This window comes from Carcharhinus amblyrhynchos, unplaced genomic scaffold (genome assembly GCF_965287045.1).
Source record: "Carcharhinus amblyrhynchos unplaced genomic scaffold, sCarAmb.v2.hapA chromosome_185, whole genome shotgun sequence".
Classification (NCBI taxonomy): Eukaryota; Metazoa; Chordata; class Chondrichthyes; order Carcharhiniformes; family Carcharhinidae; genus Carcharhinus; species Carcharhinus amblyrhynchos.
Window position 1 is genome coordinate 225,162 of NW_027649925.1, and position 19,585 is coordinate 244,746.

The 19,585-nt window shown below is 46.2% G+C and overlaps 1 protein-coding gene across 1 annotated transcript in view; it reads left to right on the top strand.

The window, feature by feature from the left end:
* Window positions 1-4,261: 4,261 nt before the first annotated feature.
* Window positions 4,262-19,585, top strand: part of LOC145338807 (uncharacterized) — a 94,178-nt gene continuing 78,854 nt past the window's right edge. The window contains exons 1-2 of the mRNA XM_080183209.1: window positions 4,262-4,511; window positions 8,653-8,922. Coding sequence (XP_080039335.1) covers window positions 4,262-4,511; window positions 8,653-8,922 — 520 coding nt within the window. The remainder of the gene's footprint in view (window positions 4,512-8,652; window positions 8,923-19,585) is intronic.

Here is a 19,585-nt window from a genome sequence, read left to right on the forward strand (position 1 = left end):
TTGTCACAATGACAAAGTGCACAGAAGGGTGTGTTGTCTGCCTGGTGCTCGGGTCCAGGATGTCGCATCTGGGCTGCAGAGGAACCTGGAGTGGGAGGGTGAGAATCCGGTCGTTGTAGTACATGTGGGTGCCAACGACGTAGGCAAAAGGGGAACTGAGGATCTGGGGAGGGAGTATGAAAAGCTGGGAATGGAATTAAAAAGTAGAACCAACAAGGTGGTTATCTCTGGACTACTGCCTGAACCGAGTGCAGACGGGCGTAGGGTTGATAAGATTAAGGAAGTGAATGGGTGGCTCAGGGATTGGTGTGGGAGGAATGGGTTTGAATTTATGGGGCATTGGCACCAGTATTGGGGTAGGTGGGACCTGTTCAGGTGGGATGGGGTTGGTCTGAACCGTGCTGGGACCAGAGTCCTGGCGAATCGTGTAGATAGGACTGTAGATAGGGCTTTAAACTAATTAGGGAGGGGGAGGGTGCGAGGGTAGGTGACATTACGGGGTCTAAAGTAAAGGAGAGGGTACAGGTAAGGGAAGAGGCCAAGGATGTCCCAATAATAAAGGGAGTAGGGGGCGTGAGTATGGTTGGTGGCGTTCTGGCAAATAGGGTCCAGGTGAAGGCTGGGATGAAGGCACTTTATCTGAATGCACGAAGCATTCGGAATAAAGTGGATGAGCTGGTGGCGCAGATCAGCACAAATGGATATGATCTGGTGGCCATTACAGAGACGTGGCTGCAAGGTGACAGGGACTGGGAGCTGAATGTCCAGGGGTATCAAGTGTTTAGGAAGGATAGGCAGGGGGAAAAAGGGGGGTGCGTAGCTCTGCTGATTAAGGATAGCATCAGGGTGGTAGTAAGGGATGATATAGGAACCAAAGAGCAGAAAGTGGAATCGTTGTGGGTGGAGATTAGGAACAGCAAAGGGAGGAAGACGCTGGTGGGTGTCGTCTGTAGACCCCCAAATAATGATCTGGAGGTGGGGCAGGCTGTTAACGCGCAAATAAATGCGGCGTGCAGGAATGGAACGGCGATAATTATGGGGGATTTCAATCTACATATTGATTGGTCGACCCATGTTGGACGTGGTGGGCTTGAGGAAGAGTTCTTGGAATGCTGCCGGGATAGTTTCCTTGAACAGTGTGTGTTGGAGCTGACGAGGGAGCGAGCGAGCTATCTTGGATCTGGTGTTATGTAATGAGGCGGGTAGAATTAGGGACCTTGTGGTGAAGGATCCTCTTGGGAAGAGTGATCATTGTATGGTGGAGTTTCTGATGCAGATGGAGGAGGAGAAAGTGGGTTCCCGGACATGTGCCCTTTGTTTGAACAGAGGGGAGTACGGTAGGATGAGAGAGGAATTGGCGAATGTTGATTGGGGGAGCGCGTTGGAAGGTAGGTCTGCTGAGGAACAGTGGAGGATCTTTAAGGAGATCTTTCTTGGTGCTCAGCAGAAATTTATTCCGATGGTTAAAAAGGATCGTAGGAGGAGAGGTAATCAGCCGTGGATAACGAAGGAGGTGAAGGAAAGTGTTAAATTAAAAGCGGATGCGTTTAGAGTAGCTAAGAGTAGTGGGCGAGAAGAGGATTGGGAGAGGTTTAAATATCAACAAAGAATGACGAAGAAGTTGATAAAGAAGGGTAGGGTAAACTATGAAGCTGGGCTAGTGCTAAATATAAAAAAGGATAGCAAGAGTTTTTATAAATATATAAAAAGGAAGAGGCTGACTAGGGTAAACGTTGGACCCTTAGAGGATGAGAGGGGCGACTTAGTGGTAGGGGATGGGGAAATGGCTGAGGCCTTGAATAACTTTTTTGTTTCTGTCTTCACGGAGGAGGACGTGAATAATTTGCCGGGTGTTAGCGATGGAAAGATGGTAGGAGTGGAGGGCCGGAATGACATTATTGTTACTAGAGAGGCGGTGCTCGACAGACTGGAGGGACTGATTGTGGACAAGTCCCCAGGACCGGATGGAATGCATCCAAGGGTTCTGAAAGAAATGGCAGAGGTGATAGTGGATGCCTTGGTGATTATTTTCCAAACGTCGCTGGATTCCGGGGAAGTGCCGGAAGATTGGAAAATGGCTAATGTTACGCCGTTGTTTAAGAAGGGTGGCAGGCAAAAGGCAGGGAATTATAGGCCGGTTAGTTTAACGTCTGTTGTAGGTAAAATGCTAGAATCCGCGATCAAGGAGAAAATTGTGAGGCATCTTGAGGAGAATTGTTTGATAGAGCAGACGCAGCACGGTTTCGTTAAGGGGAAGTCGTGTCTGACGAATTTATTGGAGTTCTATGAGGATGTGTCTAGGGCGGTGGATAGAGGAGAGCCGGTAGATGTGGTGTTTCTTGATTTTGAGAAGGCGTTTGATAAGGTGCCTCACAAGAGGTTATTGCAGAAGGTTAGGGGACATGGAGTTGGGGGTAGGGTGTTAGCGTGGGTAGGGGATTGGCTGTCAAATAGGAGGCAGAGAGTGGGGGTTAATGGGTGCTATTCGGATTGGCGGTTGGTGACTAGTGGAGTGGCCCAGGGGTCGGTGCTGGGGCCTCAGCTATTTACCATTTATATAGATGATCTGGAGGAGGGAACCGAGTGTATGGTGTCGAAATTTGCTGATGACACCAAGATTGGTGGAACGGCAAATTGCGCGGAGGGTGCGGAAACAAAGAACAAACCAGCACGGGAAACAGGCCCTTCGGCCCAACAAGCCCGCGCCGCCGCATCCCTACACCTATTCTGCCCTGCGTGTCTACGAATAGAACCCCCGACTTAGCCAGATTCAGGGGAGAATAGTGTCAATTTGGTAAAACCAATCAGCCTAAGAGCACATCTTTGGGGTGTGGGAGGAAACCGGAGCGCCCGGAGGAAACCCACGCATCCACAGGGAGAATGCACAAAGTCTGCAGAAGGATCTAGATAGGCTGGGCGAATGGACCAGGAACTGGCAAATGGAATTTAATGTTAGCAAGTGTGAAGTTGTCCACTTTGGTAGGAATAATGGTAGGAAGGACTGTTACTTACATGGCGAAAAACTGCAGCATGCAACGGTGCAGAGGGACCTCGGGGTCCTTGTGCATGAGTCGCAAAAACCCAGTCTGCAGGTGCAGCAGGTGGTCATGAAGGCAAATGGGATGCTGGCCTTCATAGCGAGGGGGATTGAATATAAAAGTAGGGAGGTCTTGCTGCAGCTGTATAGGGCATTGGTGAGGCCGCAGCTGGAGTACTGTGTGCAGTTTTGGTCGCCGCACTTACGCAAGGATATTTTGGTCTTGGAGGGAGTGCAGAGGAGGTTTACTAGGCTGATACTGGAGTTGAGGGGGTTGAACTATGAGGAGAGGCTGAATAAACTAGGCTTGTACTCGTTAGAGTTTAGAAGAATGAGGGGAGATCTCATTGAGACGTATAAGATGATGAATGGGATGGATAGGATAGAGTTGGAGAGGCTCTTCCCACTCAGAAAGGACAGTAGGTCTAGAGGGCAGAGCCTCAGGATAAAGGGGGGGCGGTTTAGAACGGAGTTGAGGAGGAACTTCTTCACTCAAAGGGTGGTGAATCTCTGGAATTCTCTGCCCGTTGAAGTGGTGGAGGCTACCTCGCTAAATATATTTAAGACGCGGGTTGATGGGTTTTTGATAAGAGAGGGGATTAAGGGTTATGGGGAGAGGGCGGGAAAGTGGAACTGAGACACGACAGATCAGCCATGATCTTATTGAATGGCGGGGCAGGCTCGAGGGGCTAGATGGCCTACTCCTGCTCCTATTTCTTATGTTCTCGGCACTGACAGATCTCGGCGCTGACGGATCTCGGCGCTGACAAATCGTTGTGTGCACACTGGCCCGCTCAGCACGCTGATTTTAGTCTCCCTAGTTCTTTATGGCATTTGCACTGGTGGCCTTTGCAGTGCATAGAGTGTGGGAGATTCGAGTCTGAAACCCCACTGAAAAAACTAGTGTGATTTTCTCCAGTTTTCATGTGAATTTGACACTTAAGAGTTTTTCTAAGAGATTTCTGCTCTCCATTTCCCATCCTCCCTCTCATGGAGTCTGTCTGCTCCTAAAATACTTGAATCAAATCCTTGTTTCTCCCATTTCTTTAACCTACACTGTAGAATAATGCATTTATATTTATTGGTGAACTATTCATTAAAACTCATTCCTTTTTTGCAGTTTGTGCGGTAACAGATGCACCGGTAGAAAAAAGGAAGTTCATGCATGGAGCTGTATTTGACTCTGTTTTATTGTTTTCTGATTTGGATCAATTGAGGACTGGTATGAAACTTCAGTGGTCCTTTATTGACCGTACACACAAGACATTAATAGTGTTCCATGAAGTTGGTGGTGATGATCCATCTTTATCTTCATATTATCAACACCGAAGTACGTATTTCCCAGCAAATGGAACCCTGGCGCTGCAGCGATTGGAAGTTTCTGACAGTGGTGTTTATGAGCTACAAATAGAAGGATATTTCCGTGATACGCCACATAAAGTTTACAATTATTTAATATTTCTAGATGTTGAAGGTATGTGTCCTTAGTTCACTCAATCATGTTATTTTGTTACATTAAGCAGACAGAACACATGGGGTGCCTATTCGTGACATCAGATTTTCCTGCCTGAATTCACGGTGGAAATAACTTTCCCACTCTGCTCAATTCTACTCTTTCTGCCAGTGAGGTATCAGGCACTTACACTTGCACACAATTAGAAAGGTCTTGATCCCTGACGAAGGATCATCCAGACACAAAACATTGGCTCTATCCTCTCCCCACAGATACTGTCAGACCAGCTGAGATTTTCTGATTTGTTTCAGATTCCAGCATCTGCAGTATTTGGATTTTGTCTAGATTTCACTTTATTTTCCTGCCTTGCAACTCGTTGAATTCCTTAAAGGGCTCTATTGCTTCCTCAAATCTGTCCAATTAACTGATACTCTCATATTCTCAGTGTCTCATACATTACGATCTCTTTCTCCATCATTATCTCACTCCTTCTCAATACCACTTCTGTTCCCCCTGATCCTGTTTGGGGAGTGGGGTTCACTGCACTGGAGTGTGTTAGAATAAAAAAGAACAAAGAAAATTATAGCACAGGAACAGGCCCTTTGGCCCTCCAAGCCTACACCAACCATGCTGCCCGACTTAACTAAAACCCTCTACCTTTCCGGGGACCATATCCCTCTATTCCAATCTCATCCATTTATTTCTCAAGATGCCCCTTTAAAGTCAGTACCATATCCACTTCCATTATCTCCCCCGGCAATGAGTTCCAGGCACTCACTACCCTCTGTGTAAAAAATCTGCCTTGTACATCTCTTTTAAAACTTGCTCCCCCGCACCTTAAACCTGTGCCCCCTCATAATTGACACCTCCACTCTGGGAAAAACGTTCTGACTATCCACTCTGTCCATGCCTTTTATAATCTTGTAGGTTTCTGTCAGGTCTCCCCTCAACCTCCATCGCTCCAGTGAGAACAAACTAAGTTTCTCCAACCTCTGCTCACAGCTAATGCCCTCCATACCAGACAACATCCTGGTAAATCTTTTCTGTACTCTCTCCAAAGCCTCCACATCCTTCTGGTAGTGTGGCGACCAGAATTGAACACTATATTCCAAGTGCGGCCTCACTAAGGTTCTATAAAGCGTCAACATGACTTGCCAATTTTTAAACTCAGTGCCCCGGCAGATGAAGGCAAGCATGCCGTACGCCTTCTTGATTACCTTCTCCACCTGCATTGCCGCTTTCAGTGACCTGTGTATTAGGACCATGCTGGGGAAGGCAGGTAAGTAATTTAAATCTTTTTAAAATGTATTTTAAATATTTTAAGTTCATTATTGGGAACTTTCAGATCCTGATTCATGGTACAACTGTATATCATGTTACAACTGCACAAAACTCTGGTGCGGCCGCACTTGGAGTATTGTGTACAGTTCTGGTCGCCGCATTATAAGAAAGATGTGGAGGCATTGGAAAGGGTGCAGAGGAGGTTTACCAGGATGTTGCCTGGTATGGCGGGAAAGGTTGAGGGACTTGAGGTTATTTTCATTGGAGAAGAGGGTTACGAGGTGACCTGATTGAGGCATACAAGATGATCAAAGGATTGGATAGGGTGGACAGTGAGAGCCTTTTACCTCGGATGGTGATGGCTAACACAAGGGGACATAGCTTTAAATTAAGGGGTGGTAATTATAGGACATATGTCAGGGATAGGTTCTTTACTCAGAGGGTAGTAAGGTCGTGGAATGCCCTGCCTGCAGCAGTTGTGGACTCGCCAACTTTAAGGGCGTTCAAATGGTCGGTGGATAGGCATATGGATAATAGTTTAGGTTAGAGGGTCATTAGATTGGTTCCACTGGTCGGCGCAACATCGAGGGCCGAAGGGCCTGTACTGCGCTGTAATGTTCTATGTTCTATGATTGAATCCCCCACCTTGCCAGGAGTACGTCATTCTAGCGGGGTTTACACTAGCTCCCCACATTCAGGGAACAAGCGGGAGTCCCCGCCGGAATGAAGAGGGGGCAAGCAGTACCCCCCAGGGAGTCATTAAGAATGCCTTCACAGTCTGCCTGTGTATACGGCCCACCCTCTGCCCCTGGTATTTGTGTGAATATGTTATTTTTAACTCAATTTAACGTCCATTTGACATTAGCTCTTGTCACTGAGTGCAAAATATGAATGACAACAAAAATGCAGCAAGCAAACTGGCACAGTGGTTAGCACAGCTGCCTCACAGTGCCAGAGACCCGGGTTCCATTCCAGCCTCAGGTGATTGTAGAGTTTGTAGGTTTTTCCCTGATCTGCATGGGTTTCCTCCCACACCCATTCTAATTTGCCCCTTAGTATCCGAAGCTGGGTTTTGAGGGATTAGCAGAGTAGATATGTGGTGTTATGGGGTAGGCCTTGTGTGGGATTGTTGCTGGAGAGTTGGTGCAGGCTTGATGGGCTGAATGGCCTTCTTCTGCACAGTAGGAATTTTATGACTCTAAGCATTTTGAGTGATTTCATAGAATTGCTACAAGGCAGAACAAAGAGCAAAGAAAATTACAGCGCAGGAACAGGCCCTTTGGCCCTCAAAGCCTGCACCGACCGGTTGAACTAAAACCCCCTCCCCTTGCCAGGACCAGATCCATCTATTCCATCTATGGGGTGGCACGGTGGCACAGTGGTTAGCACTGCTGCTTCACATCGCCAGGGGCCAGGTTCGATTCCCAGCTTGGATCCTGTCTGTGTGGAGTCTGCGTGGGTTTCCTCCAGGTGCTCTGGTTTCCTCTCACAGTCCAAAGCTGTGGGGCATGGGTGGATTGGCCATGCTAAATTGACCCTAGTTTCGGGAGTGTTAGCAGAGTATATATGTGGGGTTACGGGAATAGATGGGATTGTTGTCGGTGCAGGCTCGATGGGCCAAATGGCCTTGTTCTGTACCGTAGAGATTCTGTGATTCTATATTCATGTATTTGTCAAGATGTCCCTTAAAAGTCACTATCATATCCGCTTCCACTACCTCCCCCCGCAGCGGGTTTCAGGCTCTGTGTGAAAAACTTGCCTCACACACTTCTTTTAAACCTTGCTCTTCACACCTTAAGCCTAAGCCCCCCAGTAATTGACTCTTCCACCCTGGAAAAAAGCTTCTGACTATCCATTCTGTCCATGCCTCTCATAATCTTGTAGACTTTTATCAAGTTGCCCCTCAACCTCCATCGTTCCAGTGAGAATAAACTAAGTTTCTCCAACCTCTCCTCATAGCTAATGCCCCACATACCAGCCAACAACATGGTAAATCTTTTCTGTACCCTCACCAAAGCCTTCACATCCTTCTGGTAGTGTGGCCACCAGAATTGAACACTATATTCCAAGTGAGGCCTCACTAAGGTTCTATTAAGCTGCAACATGACTTGCCAATTTTTAAACTCAATGCCCATCCGATGAAGGCAAGCATGCTGTATGCCTTCTTGACTACCTTCTCCACTTGCATTCCCACTTTAAGTGGCCATTTGGCCCATTGAGTCTGCACCGACCACAATTCCACCCAGGTCCTATCCCCATAACCCCATGTGTTTACCCTGCTAGTCCCCCTGACACTAAGGGGCAATTTAGTATGGCCAGTTCACCTAACCTGCACATCTTTGGACTGTGGAAGAAACCAGAGTACCCGGAGGAAACCCATGCAGACAGGGGGAGAACGTGCAAACTCCACGCAGACAGTGACCCAAGCCAGGAATCGAACCCGGGTCCCTGGCGCTGTGAGGCAGCAGTGCTAACCACTGTGTCACCGTGCCACTCCATTTGTGAAATGCTGGTGGGCAGAATGTTTGTTCATGTAAGCATAGACAAAGGTCCTCCTTCGGTGTTGTAGGGACCTATGATTCTATTCAAGTAGAAGATCTTGTGGAAGGAACTTGATTCGCAAACCTGAATGTGATCTCAGGTAATCACATCACAGACATTTTCCCGTTAGTATGGATAGATATTTGAGTTTGACTGGGAAATGTGGCATCCAGTGTTGTGGTATGGTTTCTCTTTCACACTTTGGATGAGTTAAGATGCTAATTTTTCAAGTAACTGAGATGCCAAGTGGTTTTGGTAAGAACCTGGCAACAGAATGCAGTTTTAAAGGCTTTGACACCAACATGTCCAATTTTTACTCTTGTGACCTTTTTTCTAACAGAAATGTTGTCCACACCATTGATTATTCAAGATCCAGCCTACATAGCCAGCTATGTTCAACTCAGCTGTATTGTGAGAAGTGGAAGGCCGAACCAACTCTTGTGGAGAAAAAACAACAGACTAATTACTAACAGTTCAGTCCACGTCCTGGCATCTGACAACAGCACCTTATCTATTCGCAATGTAGCAAAGGCACATTGTGGTTTTTATACATGTACAGTCATGAACGACATCAGCCAGCGGAATATCTCACACTTTCTCATTGTCCATGGTAGGTTTTAAAGCAACCTAACAGCGCTAATACATTATGGAAAGAAGGGGTTTGCTAACTGCATGACTGAACTTTCATTTACCTGTGACTTGCTTGAGTTGTTTAAGCAAATGTTTCAAAGAACAAAGAAAATTACAGCACAGGAACAGGCCCTTCGGCCCTTCAAACCTGCACCAACCGTGCTTCCCGACTTAACTGAAACCCCCTACCCTTCCAGGGACCATATCCCTCTATTCCCATCCTATTCATGTACTTGTTAAGATGCCCCTTAAAAGTCACTACTGTATCCACTTCCATTACGGCCCCCCTCCCCCCCACCCTGGGCAACGAGTTCCAAGGTACCCACCGTCCTCTGTGTAGAAAATCTGCATCATACAGCTCCTTTAAACCTTTTCCACCCTGGAAAAAGCTTCCAACTATCCACTCTGTCCATGCCTCTCCTAATCTTGTAGACTTCTATCAGGAAAGTAAAGTTCATTTATTAATCACAAGTAGGCTTACATTAATACTGCAATGAAGTTACTGTGAAATTTGCCTAGTCTCCACAGTCCGGCGCCTGTTCAGGTCAATGCATCCAAACCAGCACGTCTTTCAGAATGTGGGAGGAAACTAAAGCACCTGGAGGAAACCCACACACACATGGGGAGAACGTGCAGACTCCACACAGACATTGACCCAAGTCGGGAATGGAACCCGGGTCCCTGGTGCTGTGAAATAACAGTGCTAACCACTGTTACTGAGCTGCCTATATCCCTAATATCCCTAATTGCCCTGGAGAAGGTGGTGGTGAGTTTTTCCAGCATTTTCTGTTTTTATTCTCCATGCACTGCTGGGCCAGAACTCATTTCCTGCTTCATTCCCTGAGTTCAATTAGTCCAACTATATCCATCTTCCTGAGCAGATATACTGTCACTTGCTGAGGTTTAGCTATGTGGTCTTTAGTCAAAAGTGATCACATGCTTATTCCAACTTTTAAATTGCTATTCGTCCTGAAATTAAGAGCAGAGCTATCAAAACAGAGTGAGGCACAGCATCCTTCATCCTTTCTATATTATAACCTCCTAGTGTTTACACTAGGAGGTTATAATATAGGTTACATTATAGGCTGTTGAGCAATAAGTCTAGTCAGTACCTCAGCTCCATTCAACTAACCCATTGGAAAGAGTTGTCCCATCCCTATGTTTGAGTCCAATTTTTATTTCACACTGGCTCTCCATCTCAGCGTGACAGATGGTTCCTGGGTATTACCTGCCATTGCTAGACTTGGTGCTAGATACCCTTGGTGTCTCCCTCTTTGTTCAAGTGTGTTGTTTATGGCCCCTCTGATTTTGTTCCGTTCCTCTTTCTGTTTTCTAATTGCAGTTTTCCATGACCTGAACCCTGAGGATCTCATGAGGATATCTTCCTATCTTTCCTTCCTCAGTCTCTGCACCAATTTTCTTCTCATCCTCAATTCAATCTTTCCCAGCTGTCATTACGAATAGGAGTAGGAGTGGACCATGCTACCCATCCACCCATTTGGTACAAACAGAAATTCACACTTCCACCACTCCCTAAATCCTTTCATTCCCTAAGGGACCACAAAGCTGTCTGATTATCTGTAAACATAGAGCACCCACAACCCTGTGAGGAAGAGAGAATTCCAACAATTCACAACCCGTTAAGGGAATAACTTTCTCCTCATAGAACCCTACAATGCAGAAAGAGGTCATTCAGCCTATTGAGTCTGCACTGAATCTCTGACAGAGTATCTTTCCTGCGCCCATCTTTCCTGATGTGGATGTGCCGGCGTTGGACAGGGGTAAACACAGTAAAAAGTCTGACAACACCAGGTTTTAGTCCAACCGATTTATTTGATAGTAAACGCACAAGCTTTCGAAATTTCCCTCTTCGTCAGGTGACGAAAAGGGAAACCTCGAAAGCTTGTGCGTTTACTATCAAATAAATCGGTTGGACTAAAACCTGGTGTTGTCAGACTTTTTCCCATCTTTCCTGCCCATAACTCCGCATTTTACCATGGCCAATTCCCCTAACCTGCACATCTTTGGACGCTAATGGGGCAATTTACCATGGCCAATCTATCTAACCTACACATCTTTGGACACTAAGGGACAATTTAGCACGGCCAATCCCTCTAACCTGCACATTTTTGGACACTAATGGGGCAATTTAGCATGGCCAGTCCACCTAATCCGCAACAGAAGGAAACTGGAGCACCTGGAGGAAATCCATGCAAACAAGGGAGAACGTACCAACTACACACAGATAGTTATCCAAGACTGGAATTGAACTCTGGCGCTGTGAGGCAGCAAAGCTAACCATTCAATCACCTCAATCCTGAAATATGATCATAAGACCATGCCCCGTACTTTAGATTCCCCGACCAGCAGAAACAAACTCTCAGCATCTACCCAGTGAAGCCCCTTCAGAATCCTCTGCAGGTTGGTAGACAGAGGGAACCCTGGATAACTCTGGATATTGAGGTCCTGGTAAAGAAGAAGGAGGAGGCCTTTGACAGGCATAGGCCGTTGGAATCAAGTGGATTCCTTGAAGAATATAGAGAGTGTAGGAGTAGAAATCAGGAGGACAAAAAGGGGACACAAAATTGTTTTGGCAGATAAGGCAAAAGAGACTCCAAAAAACTTCTACAAATACATAAAGGGCAAAAGAGTAACAAGGGAGAGAGTAGGGCCTCTTAAGGATCAACAAGGTCATCTATGTGCGGATCCACAAGGAATGGGTGAGATCCTAAATGAATATTTCTCATCAGTGTTTATTGTTGAGAAACGCATGGATGTTAGGGAATTTGGGGAAATAAATAGTGATGTCTAGAGGAGTGTACATATAATAGAGAAGGAGTTGCTGGAAGTCTTAAAGCACATCAAGGTAGATAAATCCTCGGGACCTGATGAAGTGTATCCCAGGACTTTATGGGAGGCTAGGGAGGAAATTACAGGTCCCCTAGGGAGGAAATTGCAGGTCCCTGAGCAGAGATATTTGAATCGTCGATAGTCACAGGCGAGGTGCCTGAAGTTTGGAGGGTAGCAAATGTGCCTTTGTTTAAGATGGGCTGCAGGGAAAAGCCGGGGAACTACAGGCCAGTGAGCCTCACATCTATAGTGGGTAAGTTAGAATCATAGAATCCTTACACTGCAGAACAAAGAACAAAAACAGCCCAGGAAATAGGCCCTTCGGCCCAACGAGCCCGTGCCGCCATTTTAACATTACCAGTCCCCTCCTCCACCCATGACCCTTATCTATTGTTTATGGCATTCCACATTGAGGGAAACTAATTGAGGGACAATTTATTACCTCCAGTCAGCCTAAATAGCACATCTTTGGGGTGTGGGAGGAAACCCATGCAAGCATGGGGAGAATGTGCAAACTCCCACAGACACTGGCCCAAATCCATGTGTCTGCACAGCAAACAGTGATAGTCACTGAGCTGTCGTGTTGCCCAGCATCTGGTCCAGTTTAAGCACACACTAACGACATGAAGCACTAGGCTACTCTTGAACATTCAAGAGCAGCCCAAGTACGACCCATCGCGTGTATGCCCCTCATTGGACAACAAGGCAGACTGACTTAAAACCTGTGAATTAAAAGAGAAAAACATTATTATCATACCACATCCTTTTACATTACCAGGGACGTCCCAATGCTAAGGAACGTTATTTAAAACAATCTCCTATATCCTCCCATCTCCAACCCACTCATGTGCCTGTCTAAGTAACTCTTAAACAACTCCAGCGTGCCTGTCTCCACCACCTTACTTGGCAGAACATTCCATACCCCCACTACCCTCTGTGTGAAAAACCTCCCTGTAATATCTGTGTTACACCTCTCCCCCCTCACCTTAAGCCCATGGCCCCTCGTACTGTGTGTCTCTAACATAGGAAATAGCTTACCTCTGTTTATCTATACCCTTCATAATCTTATATACCTCTATTAGATCCCCCCTCAGTCGCCGTCTTTCAAGGGAAAACAGCCCCAGTTTGCTCAATCTTTCCTCATAACCCAGTCCTTTCATACCAGGCAACATCCTGGTAAACCTCCTCTGCACTCTCTCCAGAGTCTCCACATCCTTCCGGTAGTAAGGCAACCAGAACTGGATGCAGTACTCCAAATGCGGCCTAACCAACGTTCTATACAACTGCAACATTAGACTCCAGCTCTTATATTCTATACCCCTTCCTATAAAGGCTAACATACCATAGGCTTTCTTCACAACCTTCCTCACTTGTACTGCCACCTTCAAAGACTTGTGCACTTGCACCCCCAGGTCTCGCTGCGTTTCTATACTCTTTATAGGCTTACCCTTTATCATATAACTCCCCCCTACATTATTCCGGCCAAAATGCATCACCTCACATTTATCCGGATTAAACTCCATTTGCCATATATCTGCCCAATATACCAGCCTATCAATATCCCGTTGTATTGCCAGACACTGCTCCTTACTGCCTGCCAATCCAGCCATCTTAGTGTCATCTGCAAATTTGCTGATCACACCACTTACTCCCTCTTCCAAGTCATTTATATACATTACAAAGAGGAGGTCCCAGTACTGAGCCCTGCGGCACACCACTAGTAACAGACCTCCAGCTAGAAAAGGACCCCTCCACTACTACTCTCTGTCTCCTCTTAGCAAGCCAGTTCTCAACCCATCTAGATACCTGGCCACGTATCCCATGAGCCTTAATCTTTTCTACCAACCTACCATGAGGGACTTTGTCAAACGCCTTACTGAAATCCATATAGACGACATCAACGGCTCGTCCTTCGTCGACCGTTTTTGTCACCTCCTCAAGAAATTCTACCAGATTTGAAAGGCAAGACTTCCCCTTTACAAAACCATGCTGCGTATCCTTAATCAGATCACAGCGCTCTAAGTGCTCATACATCCTATCCCTAAGAATCCTCTCCATCAACTTGCCTACCAAACTACTACTCTCTGTCTCCTCTTAGCAAGCCAGTTCTCAACCCCTCTAGATACCTGGCCTTGTATCCCATGAGCCTTAATCTTTTCTACCAACCTACCATGAGGGACTTTGTCAAACGCCTTACTGAAATCCATATAGACGACATCAACGGTTCAACAGAAGGAGGCCATTTGGTCCATTGAATCTGCACTGACCACAATCTTCACTTATTGACTCTGCTAAGCCCCTGACACTAAGGAGCAATTTAGCATGCCCAATCAACCTAACCCGCACATCTTTGGAGTGTCGGAGGAAACTGGAGCACCCAGAACCCACACAGATTCAAGGAGAACTTGCAAACTCCACACAGTCACCCAAGGCCAGAATTAAACCTGTTAGAAGATATTCTGACAGAAGGCTCAATAGGTATTTAGAGAGGCAAGGACTGATTAGGGACAGTCAGCATGACTTTGTGAGTGGAAAATCATGTCTCATAAATTTGATTGAGTTTTTTGAAGGGGTAACCAAAAAGCTAGCTGAGGGCAGTGCAGTTGGTATTGTCTACATGGACTTTAGCAAGGCCTTTGACAAGGTACTGCATGGTACATTGTTGCGTAAGTTAAATCTCACAGGATCCTTGGTGAAATAGCCAATTGGATACAAAATTAGCTCCTTGACAGAAGCCAGAGCGTGGTTGTAGAGGGTTGCTTTTTCAAACTGGAGGCCTGTGACCAGCAGTGTGCCTCAGGGATTGTTGTGGGTCCACTGTTACTTGTTATTTATACAAATGATTTGAATAATGATCTGATATATATTGTCCCATTGCAAAGACACAGCAGGGGTTCATGAAGGGCAGGTCACATTTGATATCATTAACTAGAAAGTGTGCAGAAAATATTTACCAGGATGCTACCGGGACTTGATGGATTGAGTTATAAGGAGAGGCTGGATAGACTGATCTTTTATCTCTCGAGCGTAGGAGATTGAGGGGTGATCTTATAGAGGTCTGTAAAATAATGGGCACAGATCAGCTAGATAGTCAATATCTTTTCTCAAAGGTAGGGGAGTCTAAAACTAGAAGGCGTGAGTTTAAGGTGAGAGGGGAGAAATACAAAAGTGTCCAGAGGGGCAATTTTTTCACACGGAGGGTGATGATTGTCTGGAACAAGCTGCCAGACACAGTAGTAGAGGCAAGTACAATTTGTCTTTTAAAAAACATTTAGGCAGTTACATGGGTATGATGGGCATAGAGGGATGTGGGCCAAATGTGAGCAACTGGGTCTAGCTTAGGGGTTTAAAAAAGGGGCAGCAAGGACAAGTTGAGCCGAAGGGCCTGTTCCCATGCTGTAAACCTCTATGATTCTAATTTGGTGGAATTCTTTGAGAACATTACGTGCAGGGTGGACAATGGGGAACCAGTAGATCTGGTATATCTGTATTTCCAGAAGGCATTTGACAAGGTCACCAAAGGCTGCTGCATAACATAGAGAATAGAGGATTGTTGACATTGAGGGAGAGATTATTTTCATTGCACCAGTTCATCAGATTCACTATCCAATTCTTGTACTCTGTCTCATCATTGTTTGAGATCTGACCCACTGCGATGGTGTCATCAGCAAACTTGAAAATTGAGCTGGAGGGGAATTTGGCCACACAGTCATAAGTGTATAAGGAGTATAGTAGGGGGCTGAGAACACAGCCTTGTGGGGCACCTGTGTTGAGGATGATTGTGGAGGAGGCGCTGTTGCCTATCCTTACTGATTGTGGCCTGTGGGTTAGGAAGTTCAGGATTCAGTCGCAGAGGGAGGACTGAGGCCCAGGCCATGAAGTTTGGAGATGAGTTTTGTAGGAATAATGGTGTCGAAGGCCGAGCTGTAGTCAATAAATAGGAGTCTGACACAGGTGTCTTTAAACATAAGGACATAAGAACTAGGAGCAGGAGTAGGCCATCTGGCCCCTCGAGCCTGCTCCGTCTTTCAATAGGATCATAGCTGATCTTTTCGTGGACTCAGCTCCACTTACCCGCCCGCTCACCATAACCCTTAATTCCTTTAATGTTCAAAAATTTATCTTAAAAATTTTAAAAACATTTAATGAGGTAGCCTCAACTGCTTCACTAGGCAGAGAATTCCACAAATTCACAAGCCTTTGTGCAAAGAAGTTCCTCCTCAACTCAGTCCTAAATCTGCTTCTCCTTATTTTGAGGCCATGCCTTCTAGTTCTAGTTTCACCTTCCAGTGGAAACAACTTCCCTGCTTCAATCTTATCTATTTCCTTTATAATTTTATATGTTTCTATGACATCTCCTCTCATTCTTCTGAATTCCAATGAGTTTGGCCCTAGTCCACTCATAAGCCAACCTCTCAACTCTGGAATCAACCTAGTTAAACTCCTCTGCATCCCCTCCAGTTCCAGTATATCCTTTCTCAAGTAAGGAGACCAAAACTGTACACAGTACTCCAGGTGTTGCTTCACCAGCACCTTATACAGCTGCAACATAACCTCACTGTTTTTAAACTCCATCCCTCCGACAATGAAGGATAAAATTCCATTTGCCTTCTTAATTACCTGCTGCACTTGCAAACCAATTCCTTGTAATTCTTGCACAAGGACACTCAGGTCCCTCTGCACAGCAGCATGCTGCAATTTTTTATCATTTAAATAATATTCCATTTTGCTGTTATTCCTACCAAAATGAATGACCTCACATTTACCAACATTGCACTACATCTGCCAGACACACGTCCACCCACTTAGACTATCTATATCCCTTTGCAGACTTTCATCATCTTCTGTGCACTTTGCTCTGCCATTCATCTTAGTGTCATCTGTGAATTTTGACACACTACACTTGGTCCCCAACTCCAAATCACCTATGCAAATCGTAAACAATTACAGTCCCAACACTGATCCCTAAGGCACATCACTAGTCACTGATCGCCAACCATTTACCCCCATTCTTTGTTTTGTTATCTAGCTGTACCAGGGTTGAGTGCAGAGCCAGGGAGATGGTGTCTGCTGTGGACCTGTTGTGGCAGTAGGCAAACTGTAGTGGATCCAGGCAATCCGGGAGGCTGGAATTAATTCATGCTATGATTAACTTCATGATGATAGATGTCAGAGCCACTGGCCGATAGTCGTTAAGGCACACTGCTTGGTTTCTCTTAGGTACCAGGGTAATGGTCGTCTTCTTGAAGCAGATAGGGACCTCAGATTGTTGTAAGGAGACGTTGAAGATGTCTGTAAATACTCCCACCTGCTGATTCACGCAGGATCTAAGTGCTTGTCTGGGTACCCCATCTGGTGTGGAGAAGCCGGCATTGGACTGGGGTAAACACGGTAAGAAGTCTGACAACACCAGGTTTAAGGGTCGGTGCTGGGGCCTCAGCTTTTTACCATTTATATAGATGATCTGGAGGAGGGAACCGAGTGTAGGGTGTCGAAATTTGCTGATGACACCAAGATTGGGGGAACGGCAAATTGTGCGGAGGGTGTGGAGAGTCTGCAGAAGGATCTAGATAGGTTGCGCGAATGGGCCAGGAAATGGCAAATGGAATTTAATGTTGGCAAGTGTGAGGTGGTCCACTTTGGTAGGAAGAATGGTAGGAAGGACTATTACTTACGGGGCGAAAAACTGCAGCAGGTGACGGTGCAGAGGGACCTCGGGGTCCTTGTGCATGAGTCGCAAAAACCCAGCTTGCAGGTGCAACAGGTGGTCAGGAAGGCAAATGGGATGCTGGCCTTCATAGCGAGGGGGATTGAATATAAAAGTAGGGAGGTCTTGCTGCAGCTGTATAGGGCATTGGTGAGGCCGCAGCTGGAGTACTGTGTGCAGTTTTGGGTGCCGCACCTGCGCAAAGATATTTTGGCCTTGGAGGGAGTGCAGAGGAGGTTTACTAGGCTGATACCGGAGTTGAGGGGGTTGAGCTATGAGGAGAGGCTGAATAAACTGGGCTTGTACTCGTTAGAGTTTAGAAGAATGAGGGGAGATCTCATTGAGACGTATAAGATGATGAATGGGATGGATAGGATAGAGGTGGAGAGACTCTTCCCGCTCAAAAAAGACAGTAGGACTAGGGGGCACAGCCTCAAGATAAAGGGGGGTGGTTTAGAACGGAGTTGAGGAGGAACTTCTTCACTCAAAGGGTGGTGAATCTCTGGAATTCTCTGCCCGTTGAAGTGGTGGAGGCTGCCTCGCTAAATATTTTTAAGACGCGGATTGATGGGTTTTTGATAAGAGAGGGGATTAAGGGTTATGGGGAGAGGGCGGGAAAGTGGAACTGAGCAGCAACAGATCAGCCATGATCTTATTGAATGGCGGGGCAGGCTCGAAGGGCTAGATGGCCTACTCCTGCTCCTATTTCTTATGTTCTTATGTTCTTAAGTCCAACCAATTTATTTGATAGTAAACTCACAAGCTCTCAGGGTTTGCCCCTTTGTCAGGTGAGAGTTCTGGCCTCAGACAGAGCCTATAACAGCACAGACAGTTTACAGATTACTGATTAGAATCAGTAGGCCAGAACTCTCCATTCACCTGACGAAGGGGCAAACCCCAAAAGCGTGTGAGTTTACTATCAAATAAATTGGTTGGACTTAAACCTGGTGTTGTCAGACTTCTTACTGTGTTTACCCCATCTGGGCCTGTCGCGTTCCATGGGTTGACCTTAAAGGAAGCTGCTCTGTCATCTGCAATGGTGACCCCAGGCACAGATTCATCCAGGGCTTCCACGGTGGAGGGTATGCTCTTGCTGACCTCTTGCTCAAAATGGGCGTAGAATGCACTGAGCTCATCAGCGAGGGCTGCATTGGAGCTGGTGATTTTACATGCCTTCATCTTGTAACCTACTATGTCTTGCAGACCTTGTCATAGTTGGCGGGGGCCGGTGTGGCTAGCCTGGGACTCTAGCTTGGCCTGGTATTGTCTTTTGGATCTTTGATGGATCTCCTTAGATTGTATCTGGCTTTCTTGTATAGGTCAGTGTCACCTGACTTGAACGCCTCAGACCTGAGCTTCAGCAAGGTGTGGATATCCCTGTTCATCCATGGTTTCTGGTTGGGGAACACATGGATTTGCTTCTTTGGCACACAGTCTTCTACACGCTTACTAATGAAGTCAGTTAGTATAGTGGTGTACTCGTTCAGGCTGGTCACAGAGTTTTTAAATACTGATTAATCCACTGACTCCAAGCAGCCCCTTTGGAGATTAACCAATTCCTCAGACGAACATTGCAAGACTGTCTTTGACAGATTCTTCTGCTTCAGTTTTAGCTTGTAAGCAGGAGCAGGAGCACAGCCTAGTGGTCAACAAAATGAAGGAGATTGTCATCAACTTCAGGAAGTGTAGAGGAGAAAGTGTCCCTGTCGACATCAACAAGGACAAAGTAGAAAGGGTCGAGAGTTTCATGTTTCTAGGTGTCCAGATCACCAACAAGCTGTTCTGGTACCGCATGCTGACACTATAGTTAAGGAAGCCCACTAATGCCTGTACTTTCTCAGAAGACTAAGGAAATTTGGCATGTCTGCTATGACTCTCACCAACTTTTACAGATACACCATAAAAAACATTCTTCCTGGTTGTATCAGCTTGGTATGGCTCCTACTCTGCCCTAGACTGTAAGAAACTACAAAAGGTCATGAATGTGGCCCAATCCATCATGCAAATCAGCCTCTCAACCATTGACTCTGTCCCCACTTCCCGCTGCTTCAGCAGAGCAGACAGCATAATCAAGGACACCACACAC